At 35.9% G+C, this 12,568-nt stretch overlaps 1 protein-coding gene across 2 annotated transcripts in view; it reads right to left on the minus strand.

The window, feature by feature from the left end:
* Positions 1 to 12,568, minus strand: part of LOC121417213 (inactive phospholipase C-like protein 2) — an 82,729-nt gene that overhangs the window by 33,884 nt on the left and 36,277 nt on the right. For both annotated transcript variants that reach the window (XM_041610834.1, XM_041610833.1), the window contains exons 6-8: positions 7,894 to 8,018; positions 7,264 to 7,327; positions 3,595 to 3,688 (exon numbers count right to left, since the gene is read on the minus strand). In XM_041610834.1, the coding sequence (XP_041466768.1) occupies positions 3,595 to 3,688; positions 7,264 to 7,327; positions 7,894 to 8,018 (283 nt within the window). The remainder of the gene's footprint in view (positions 1 to 3,594; positions 3,689 to 7,263; positions 7,328 to 7,893; positions 8,019 to 12,568) is intronic.

Genomic DNA, 12,568 nt, shown 5'->3' on the forward strand with positions numbered 1-12,568 from the left:
ATTATCCACATTATTTGGAAATGCATTCATGAAGTCAAAATCTGGTCCCGATGCTGCTATTATGCGGATAATAGCAGCATCAAAATAATGCGGATAACTCTGGTCCTCCGATTTTACGACCAAATTATGCTGCTATTAGCCGCATAATTGGGTTTATGAAAGGGGTATTAAAGATATCAGCAAAACTCCTGAACAAAAACTTAACCATGGGTTTTATACACATTCTACTAAAATATAGATGGCTGTAATAAAATGACCTTAAAAAAGATAAACATCATTGCATTCTACTGTAACTGATCTGAGCAACGTTCACATAGAGTAAAATCTGACTGTAAGTCATGCTTCAAGGATTATGAAACTCAGTGTGACTGTACGGATCACGCAGTGTTGATTCACCAATGCTATATTTAGTCAGACATCAATCTTTGCGAAACATCCCTCAACTTGATAAATGGAAGAGGTATAAAAACTGCAATCATAAGTGTAAGAAAATCTGGAGACCAATTTTCACGAAGCAGAATGTGAAGATTTCTTGCATTCTAGAAACTATTAATTTATCTTTACACCAGATCTGTACATTTCTATTACCATATTTGCCGGCGTATAGGCCGCACTATTTTTTGATGAGAAAATGAAGCAAAGTCGGGGTGCCGCCTATACGTGACGATAGTCAAAAGCCGTGTCCCGCGGACGCTGAATACGTGGTCAAAACAGCACGTATGCGTACGTATGGGACTACAGTGACGCTTCCATTGTAATGGTAGTTAAAACAGCGCGTTTATAGGATGAAATAGTAATTCTTATCTAAAACATTTTCAGTACCGGTACATGATAACTTACTTTTCAAATTGAATTTTTTTTAGGTCTAAATTTGTTTCCATAAACGCAGCAGAGCTCAGAGACCGCGCCAGCGATCTGACTCTGGGGGTAGGCACTTAAGAACCAAGATTGAAAGGACACTTGTAAAATTACGTCATGAATATTCATCGGAGAGAGTGACGTAATTTTACGAGTGTCCTTTCAAACTTGGTTCTTAAGTGCCTACCACTCTGGGGCCGGCAATGGCATGTAATACGTTTGCAATGGCTACCGCTCGCGCACCGTACCGTAGTACTGCACCGGGGTAATTGCCAACGGCAGGCAGCTTGTTCGCAGCAATTATTTCACGCGCGCTAAAGCTAACAAGACATGTACCGGTACTGGTACTTTTGTCGACAAACAGCTATGTAATAGTAATGAATGTCATCACTATATTTATGAAATTATGTGGAACATTGATTTAACATGTTTTCATTTCTATCTTCCTTGCAGGAGCCAGGAAGATTAGCAGCACCTCGCTCTACATTTTTTTAAATTTATTTTTACATCATCATCGATCGTAATGGAAAATAAAATGAAAATATTTACCTCTTGATCTTCTCCTTTGTTTTGCATCTCCAAGTCTCATCAGCCAATAAATGATAATAAAAACCTACCTTGCGATGTGTGCTGTGGGAAATGGCGGTCGTGGTGATGATTTATTAAATACATATAGGCTGGTTGGTTGTGAATAAAATTATTTGGGATAAATTATGTGATGGTAATGGTAACAATAATGATATAAGTACGATCGTGTCAATGCATAGGCGGTGGGAGCGGGGGGGGGGGGGGATGGGGACAGATCCCCCTAAAATGTTTGCTGATAACCTTTTTTTTAGCTTGTCAATTTTTTTCCTGCCTCCCCCCCTAAATTCATGTGGACCCCCCTAAAATGTGTTTCGTCCCCCCCCCAAAAAAAAAAAATTAGGTTGATGACCATTTTTTTTTTTCCTTGTCCAATTTTTTACCTGTGTCCATCACAAAATTTCATGTGGACCCCTCCTAATTTTGTTGGCTGCCGCCGCCAATGTGTCAATGAATTGCTATTTGAAAATGATAATTAAAGTTACAACATTGAGATGAGTGATTTAGATTTTAACTTGTTAGGTACTATGGGTTATGACGACGAGGGTTATGATGGTAGAGCATGTTTATGTTGACAATAGTAAATTATGATGCACGATTTGCGTGCGATAATAATGATGACACAGTGATACACGATGTTTGCATGCAATTTACTATTCTATTGCAGGTGGAAAAATAGCGTAAGTATTAAAAAAAATCATGCCGCCTTCAATATTTTCCCGCTCATAAGATCAGGAAGAGATCGAGGGAACAAGACAAGGTAAGTCATTTGAAATTGCTTTGTGCGTGAATTAATAACGGTCTTTTTCAAGACCACAAATCTCCAAGAAAGAATCAGTGTTCATTTTTATTTCACTTGGTCTTTATCGCTCTCTCAGTCTTTATTTCTCTCATATGACATCGCCGACTTCAATAATAAAACATTGAAACACCGCCCGTGCTTGTGTATTTATTCAACTTTATTTGTAAGAAAAGAAGACATTAATTGAAAGAAATAAAATATATTCGCAGCGCTTGTTTATCTCCGCCACGCTTGTTTACCTCCGCAGCGCTTGATTACCTCGGCCGCTTCTTCACGCCGATGGTGGATTATTTTCCTTGCGTCGCCTTCCGGGAAAGACGAAATAGTAAGTTAGAAGAATTAAAGCATGCATGTTTATTTTTCCCATTCCGCGGCAATTCTTGAACAATTTTCCAACCAAATTTTTTGTCTGACTTCGACGTGAATTCTGTCATGCATTTTTTTTTCAAAGATGATTCGCAAAATCGGGGGTGCGGCTTATACGCCGCCGCGGCCTTTACGCCGGCAAATACGGTATAAATCCTTTACTAGGATCAAATACGAATCTTCATTACACACTAACACATATCTGATGAATGGCAAAAATTTAATTTATCATTAAACTTTTTGGCCCATATTCTGAAAGTTGGGTTTAACTTAGACTCAGGTTTAAAGTTGTGGTTTAAGTATGGACAGCCAATTGTTACATAAATCACTAATGGTAGAGATAGCATATTTCAGCTCATTCGGCTCTCAAATCATTCATAATTGTGTATGAAGTATAAATAGATTATTGTCTTCACCATCGATGAATCAGGAAAGAGCACAGTAAACATAAGAAACGTACAACTTAATACAAAAATTTGATACTTTTGGCTTCCCATACTTAAACCACAACTTTAAACCCGAGTTTAAGTTAGACCCGACTTTAGAATACGGGCCAGTGGAAATAAAGATTGAAATTTGTTAACCCTTCAAATAGTGTTTCAGTATTAAGAAGAAGAAAAGGAAAATCATCTGGAAATTTTGAGAATGTTCTAGCCAAAAGTATCAATTTTTTTAAATTAAGTTGTATGTTTCTTATATTTACTGTGCTCTTTCCTGATTCATCGATGGTGAAGACAATTATCTATTTATACTTCATACACAATTATGAATGATTTGAGAGCCGAATGAGCTGAAGTATGATATCTCTACTGTTAGTGATTTATGTAACAATTGGCTATCCATACTTAAACCACAACTTTAAACCTGAGTTTAAGTTAAACCCGACTTCAGAATACGGGCCCTTGAGTTTGAGTTCAACACTTTAGTAGGGTGGGATTCATAGTTTTGAATTTGAAATAGAAGACAAAACAGAAGATAAATACCGTCAATGCCGAGGTATCCCTTTTGACGACCCTCTTCAGAAACTTCATAGCGTTGTATGAGTGACAGACATTTTTCCTTTGTTACACCAGTCATCTGAAGCAAACAAAAATAATAATACTGATAAACACAGTAGGGGAAGGCGGGGTAAGTTGTGACAGTTTTTGCTTTTTGCATGTTAGAATTGATATGATTAATAATCTTGTCGAAATAAGTACCTTGCTTTGAAATTTAATTCTTCTGAAATATTTTCCACCTATATATAACTTTCTATCCCAACACTGAAAGTCATTGTGACCTTTGAAAAAAACGATGTCAAATGGCTCAACTTGCCCCATATATGGGGTAAGTTTGAGCCACCTTCTGGGGTAAGTTGAGCCACAAAAACTATGTACAAAATGTATGAGGGGAGAACCAGCATGTCATTTTTTTGTTTAAAGTCTTTTCACTTGCTAATTCTCTATATATACTAGCATCCTTTAAAAGGAAAAGAGCAGTCATGTAAATTTGCTCCTTTCAGCCAGCATTTCAATCGATTTTTATGGTTTGTTTGTTTTTTAGGATACATTACCATAGGAATTACCATGGCTCAACTTGCCCCATGCTGTTTGGCTCAACTTACCCCAGTCCGCACTCTAGTGCGATAATTTTGTATCCACACATTTATTATGCATCCATCATATAAAAGACTATGACAAGAATGAAGATCCATACCTGGACTAATAATGTTGTTATCATGTCTTTATTATATTTAAAGACGTGTGTGTTTATAAAGCACTTATCTATTTCACACTCTTTTTTACTTTTTTGGCTGAAATTCATATTTTTCCCTCTAAAAAACTACTTTTTGTTTCAAAGTTGAAAACAATATGGTGGGGTTAGGGGTTATGCTATGGGTCATCAATACATGACACCACCACAATGTCTGACTCATTCATTATTGGCCTGGGGCTGGTGGCTCAACTTGCCCCTATGCTCAACTTACCCCGTCTTCCCCTATATTCGTGTCTATGTTTGGCCAATCATCTGAACGACTCATAACCATAATTTACTTGTATGTTGATGGTGATTGTCATCATGGTTGGCAATATGAAATATTTCAATATTTATCAGGAATACTAATAAAAACATGAAAAATGCAATGAAGGGGTTTATGGTATTAAATGAGGGATTAATTGAAGTTCTTTTTATATTCAAGTATTCCTGTTAATCTAACATATTCTCAAATTTTTATACTATTGAGTTCTTATTAATATGGACCATTTAAAGGTTAAGTTCACCCCAGTAAAATGTTGATTTGTAAAAGATTTTAAAAAAAGATCGAACAAACATAATGCTGAAAATTTCATCAAAATCGGATGTAAAATAAAAAAAGTTATGGCATTTTGAAGTTTTGCTTATTTTTCACAAAACAGTGATATGCACAACTCGGTGACATGCAAATGGGTCAGTCGATGATGTCCATCACTCACTATTTCTTTTGTTTTTTATTGTTTGAATTATACAATATTTCATTTTTTACATATTTGACAATAAAGAACGACCTTGACTGAAACATATTGTATTAAACAATGCTAATTCCACATGTTCAGGGAGGAATTAATCATCGTTTCCCTTGACAATATAGAGAAAATTAGAATGTTTCATATTTCACATAATAAAATACAAAAGAAATAGTGAGTGGATGACGTCATCAGTCTCCTCATTTGCATACCGACCAGGACGTGCATATAAATGTTTTGTGAAATTAAGCCAAAGTTCAAAATATCATAACTTTCTTATTATACATCCGATTTTGATGAAATTTCAGTGTTATGTTTGTTGGATTTTTCTCTTTTTATTCAAATCAACTTTTTGTTGGGGTAGACTTGTCCTTTTATAGTACTGTTAATATACTCTACTAGGAATTTCTTCCTACCAGGTACTCATTAACCTCACCTGGGTTGAGTACAGCACAATGTGGGTAAATTTCTAGCTGAACGAAAACACAAAGTGGTTGGGAATCGAACAAACATCTCTCAGATTTAAAAGACGAGACTCGTAAAACCACAAAACCCCAACGCCCCCACGCGATGAACAGAATCACACTATACTGTGAGATTTGTCACATATTTATTTACTCTATCATATCACTATCATTACTATTCTCATTTGAGATTCATTAGAATTGCATTATGCATGTACTGTAAGATTTATCATTCTGATTCAGTGAGTTCACAACGTGATATATTATGCTACAGTCAGCCTTGTGCCCCAGTCACAAGGATCACACCGACTCCAAACCGACCGATGGTATGTCATTGGATATGATGCTATGGCTTTGGTCGGTCTGGTACCGGTTTCATCCGTGTGACTGGGGCTCGAGCCTGACTACCAGCTGCATGTAAGATGAGCCTTTCAGCTGAATAACATGCAAGCTATCCAAGCTGAATGCCTGACAGAGAAACAGGTTTGAATTCAATCTTCAATCTGATTTGAAGGTACAGTGAATAAATGCCCGTCTGTCGAATTGGCTTTTACAGCACGTTTGGAAGACAAGTGTCCCTATCAAAAAACTGTAAATTATAAAAGCCATTGTCATTAATCATTTAGCACCAGCAAAAAGAACCACCAACATAAATAGCATAATCACGACTGAATATCGTCACAATGATCATTATCATTGTGATCATCACTATTACTGTCAACATCATCCTAATTATATTTATCCTCATAAATCATCATCATCATCATTAAATTATTTTTATCATCATCACCATTACCATCAGCAGCTGCTTCAGCATCAACATCACGATCACCATCATCATCATCATTCCTCACCATCATCATTATAATGATCATAATCATCATCACCACCATCATCACACCATCATCATCGCCATCATCATCACCATCATCATCATAATCATCACCATCATCATCATCATCATCATCATCACCATCATCACCACCACCATCATCACCATCAACATCATCATCATCATCTCCATCATTATCATCACCATCATCATCACCATCAGCACCATCATCATCATCACCGTCATCATCACCATCATGATTACCATCATCATCATTGCCATCATCATCAACATCATTATTATCATAATCATCACCACCGTCATCATCATCATCACCATCACCATCATCACCATCATCATCACAATCATCACCATCATCACCATCATCATCACCATCACCATCATCACCATCATCATCATCACAATCATCACCATCATCACCATCATCATCATAATCATCACCATCATCATCACCATCATCATCACCATCATCATCATCATCATCATTTCCACCATCATCACCATCATCACCATCAACATCATCATCATCACCATCATCTCCATCATTATCATCACCACCACCATCAGCACCATCATCACCATCAACATCATCATCACCATCACCATCATAATCATCTCCATCATCATCACCGTCATCATCACCATCATCATCACCATCATCATCATCATCACCATCATCATCACCATCATCATCATCATTATCATCATCACCATCATCACCATCATCATCATCATCATCATCACCATCATCACCATCATCATCACCATCATCACCATCACCATCATCATCACAACTAACATCATGATGACTTTCATCATAATCATCAGCCTGATTTCTGGCTACAAACTTACCCCTTGTTCTGCTTCTAAGAATATCATGAGGTCGTCCAATGTCATAAATTCACTACTCGAGTACCTGTCAACAAAATAAATGTGAATTATATTATATAGATCAATGAAACTACATGCATTTCTAAAGAACAGATTATTCTAAGTGATTTAATCCCCTAGATAAACAGGCCTCAAAACCACATACATGTACTAACATAAATTCCAAATGGGTTGAGATATGAAGCGAAACCGTCACCTGTTATTTAAAAAATAAGTGCATAAATCAGCATATTTTAATGAATGTAAGGGATTCGCGAAGAAGTTTTCAAGCTACTACCAGAAGCAGACAAATGAATATTAAAAGCGTCAATCTCCAGTATATATACCAAGGGGCATTTAAAATTGACTGTGTAAATGTCATCTGCAATTTATAGGGTTTGAAAGTACATGACACAACTTCTCCATAAAATTTACATCAAAACAAAAAACTGAGTACCATTGATGCTATCTGTTTCACAAGATTAACAGAATGAGGAATGAGGACATGCAATATTTAGTAATTTATGTTATAATTTTTATATACTGTCCCATCTCTCCATCTCTCTCTCTCTATCTATCTCTCCTTTTCTCCTTCTCCTCTCCTATACTCACCTTACAAGTAGGAAATAGATTTCAGGTCTTGTTGACATCTCTTTGAATAATTCTAAGAATTCACTGCTTGATAGAGTAGGCCTGGCTTCCCCAGGCTCCTGGTACATCCTAGGTTGGGTCATTTCCTAAACAAGAAAAAAAAAGACAAAAAATTGTCAACTTCTCTTTCAACATCCACATCAAGAAGCTAATGTCTAGAGTCAATACAGGGAGAATTGGATAATTCGCAAAGCAACTTTTGCACCCTTGCAAATTTGCTTCTTGTATGCATGTGTGATAACTGCTCTATCCCATGTTTTAAATCCGGTTTTGTCCCCGTGAACGGGGTGGCCATATTCATCTCGCCCAAAGAGTTGCTACGCAGCAAAAACTGTGGTGCTAACCGGTGTACATAGAGGACCACACCGGTTATTTTACACCGGTGTTAAATTGGTGGTGTTAGTTTTACACCTATAGGTGTCATTACAACAACTTTTGTTGTTACATTTACACTCTTTGGTATTATGTTTAATCTCTAGGGTGTAATTTTAACACCTCAGGGTGTGGTCCTCTATTAACACCATATGGTGTCAGATTTAACACCGCAGTTTTCACTGTGTATCATCCAAATATTGTTGCTTCGATTTCCTCATATATCAGAAATTTTGATAAATGAGCAGAAGTGTGAATAACTAGTTTGTGCCTCTTTAAATTTGACACAATATTCGTACAGTTAATTTAAACCTCAAATAAAAAAGATACTTTTCGTTCACGTTTTCAGAAAATAAGGAAAATGTGATTTGTTCCCAAATCGGACAGTGGACCAAACCTGCCAACCTCTGGGAATGAAAACTGTGTTCTGTGATAAAAAACTGTATTTTTTCTCAAAAAAGTGTATTTCATAATAAAATGCTTGGCACACTCGCTCATCGCGGCGCTCAAGCTGCATGCAAGCCAAAATGCGCACTGCTCTTGCAGATATGTGTACATGTATATCTTCAACCTGGTTTTAACAAAATGATTGAAAAAAAAATTGCCTGAAATTATATTCATCCAATAACCATATTTGTGTACATTTTATGAAATAGAGACATACAGAGATTATTTTTTTCTCAATAAATTACGATTTTGTAAAAAATAATTTAAAAATATTTTTTTTTTACAAAAAATATATTTTTTAAAGAAAAAAACGTACTGCCATATTTTGGTTGCAGAAAACGTACTAAATACACCTAAAACGTACTGGTTGGCAGGTCTGGTGGGCGGTAATTTTGACACACCTCAAGCACACCACTCATGAATTTATGCAGGAATGGAGGACAAGATGGATTACTATAGGTGGTTTCTAACCGCCTCGATCACAAGATTTTTTTAGGCTGAAAAATACCCATTAATTATTCCTGCATTCACACCGCCCCAAAACATACCCTTCGGGATAAGTTCCTGAAGTTACGAGCATGCGCAGTATGGTCTGATAAGCAGGCAAGGCGCGAGATTCAAATTCTCTAGCCCAGCAGCCACCAGTGGCGCCGCGCCCAACGACACGCTGGGCTAAAAGTTCCCGTAATTTGCTTTCACATTGCCAAAATACCTGCGACCTTGGAAAAATCCCCGTGAAAGTTCTCGTAATTTCGCCAAGTACCTACTATTTAGCGGGTATTTTCTTTCGGGGAAATTACGCGTAGTTTGCTTTCACATTACCAAAATACCTGGTATTTTCTGATCGGGGTAAATTTCCCAATCAGAGAATACCTGGAACTGACGAACTTCGAGGCGGTCTGAAACCACCTAGTGAAGGGTTAAATGATATTTAAGGAATTCCAGGATAGAGGTGGCTCCTCACTAGGAAAAGGTTCTGGGAATACGGTAAGTGCTTGAAATATTGTCATGACAAGTACTAATATGATCATACATGAATTTCAAAGTAATAGAGTGTACTGTACTCACTTTTGTTGCTACCGTTTTCTCATAAATCAGCAATTTATAAGATAATTAGCGGAAAGTGTGAACTTGTCTGTCCATTTTACATTTTCTGTGAATGTTTAATTCAAATCCAGCATTGTGGATTGTGGGGTGTATTCACATGTTGGATACTGTAAGTTCAAACTTTCTTTTCCAGTATATAACTCATGGTTTGGTATAGCGTGAACATCTCCTTTCAGTGTATGTTCAAACTTTTTTTTCTGATTATATAATTCATTGTTTAGGTATAGTGTGAACATGCTTTTCTTATCGTACATGTATGTTCAAACTTTCTTTTTTTAGTTATAACTCATGATAGTGAGAACATCCCTTCTCACAGTGTGTTCAAACTTTTTTTCAGAGTATATAATTCATGGCTAAGCTAAAATGTGAACATCCCTTCTCAGTAGTGACCTTTTCAATCTGGAAATTAAACACGATGCTATTTGTTGCAAACCACTCAAGAATATGATTTGATTTCACCTTATTCCATAGTGGCTACACATACTCTCTACAAGATAAGGAGGTGCTGTTTGCACTCATTTCTCATGGCCAATTCTTTCAAATTAATTCCATATTCTTGCTTTCTTGGTAAGTAAAGTTCAAGATACATGTACATGCAAGAATGCAACATACAGAATACTGACAGAACTAAAAAGGGGGGAATTTTCAATATAACTACCAACTGTCAATCTGTCATAATTAAACATTATGCTTTCTTCAAATATCAATTTATTGATCAGTCACGCACAAGACCTTTGCCTGATTTTGTTGTTGTTGTTGGGGGGTGGCTCGCTTCATTTTTCTGATCTTAATTTTTTTTTTTTATCCTCAAATTTGTCGTACAATCTTTGATTGCTTGTGATGATTGAATCAAGATTACAGACAGAAACTTGGGTTCCTACCAAAGATGGCTGCTAATGAGAGCCACGTCAGCCCTCATTATGAAGTTCACCCCAACATGGAGTTTTAAGAAAAGGATCACTCCCCCTCCCACATGTACCTGACATCCCCTCCCAAAGTAAACATGTAGAAGATATGGATATATATTTTTTTTAATACTCGGTATTAATAATACTAGATAAGCTGATGTTTCATATACTTTAGATCAACTTTCTAATGAAGATATGAAGACATTTCTTCAGCAATCATCCAAATGTATATTTTTTACTACTCAGTATTAACAATACTAGATTAGCTGATGTTTCATAATATAAAACAATTTTCTAATGAAGATACGAAGACATTTCTTCAGCAATATTCCAAATGTATATTTTCTAATACTCAGTATTAATAATACTAGATACTAGATAGATACTAGATACATGTACACTTTAGATCAACTTTCTAATGAAGATATGAACATATTTCTTCTGCAAACATCCTAACTGTCATTTCAGTCAATTTCGGGGCAACATCAATTTTGAACTGAGTGAAGAACTTCATCAGTAAATGAACATGTTGAGAACAATGGATAGTTTATACATGCAGTCCCATCATTTTCAGCTGTGGCTAGTATTTTGGAAATGTGCCTTCTTAAAGGTCAAGTCCATCCCAGAAAAATGTTCATTTGAATAAATAGAGAAAAATCAAACTAGCATATTGCTGAAAATGTCATCAAAATTGGATGTAAAATAAGAAAGTTCCGACATTTCAAGTTTTGCTTATTTTTCCGCAAAACAGTGAAATGCACAATTGAGTGACATGCAAATGAGACAGTCGATGATGTCCCTCACTCACTATTTCTTTTTTCTTAATTGCTTGAATTAGACAATATTACATATACAGATTACATAATAAGGACCAACTTGACTGAACTATATAAGCCTAATATTAAACAATACTAATTCCACATTTTCAGGGAGAAATAAATTGTATTTTCAATTGACAATTAAGAGAAAATTTGAATATTTCATATAATAATATACAAAAGAAATAGTGAGTGGATAACGTCATCAGCTTCCTCAATTGCATACTGACCAGGATGTGCATAAGTGAAACTTATGTGTCATAACTTTCTTATTTTACATCCGATTTTGATGAAATTTTTAGCGTTAAGCTTGTTGAAGTTTACTCTTTTTATTCAAATCAATTTTTTGTTGGAGTGGACTTGTCCTTTAATAAATAAAAACCAGGAGAACTATCTCAGCTTTATCTAACTCGGAACGAGCGTATACTTCAGGTGTAGAAATTCATCAATGAAATACAGACATGTTTGAGAAATCAATCAAACCAGACATGAGGGGCCCCTAGATACATGTATGTACATGACAGGGAATTTCCCTTATGGGCAATTCCATAAAATATCTACGTCCGACCACCTGTGGCCCCTTCATAGAATATTCTGTTTCTGATTTCTTGTTCTTTTGACAGTCTGTAATGCTCTCAAATGACCACGATTTGGTCAGTTTATGAAGTGAAGTAAAATTGAGAGAAATGGGGATCGGACAAACAAAAAGGTTGATTATTTAATGGAATTGCCCTAATGTGTTACATTTGATGAAAATTGAAATACTATTGGATTTCAAGTCAACAGAATACATGCAAATAAAAAATGTTCCAGATGACAAGCAAAATGAAAAATTGTTCATTCATAACCCAATGCTAGACTATGTATTTAAGTGTTTACCATGTATTTGTATGAACTCTTTTGAAAATGTCATCATTTTTTTTAATAGGGTATACAGAAACTTTTTTAAAAATCATCATGATTAACAAGTGAGACGAATACAGA

This window comes from Lytechinus variegatus, chromosome 6, assembly GCF_018143015.1.
Source record: "Lytechinus variegatus isolate NC3 chromosome 6, Lvar_3.0, whole genome shotgun sequence".
Classification (NCBI taxonomy): Eukaryota; Metazoa; Echinodermata; class Echinoidea; order Temnopleuroida; family Toxopneustidae; genus Lytechinus; species Lytechinus variegatus.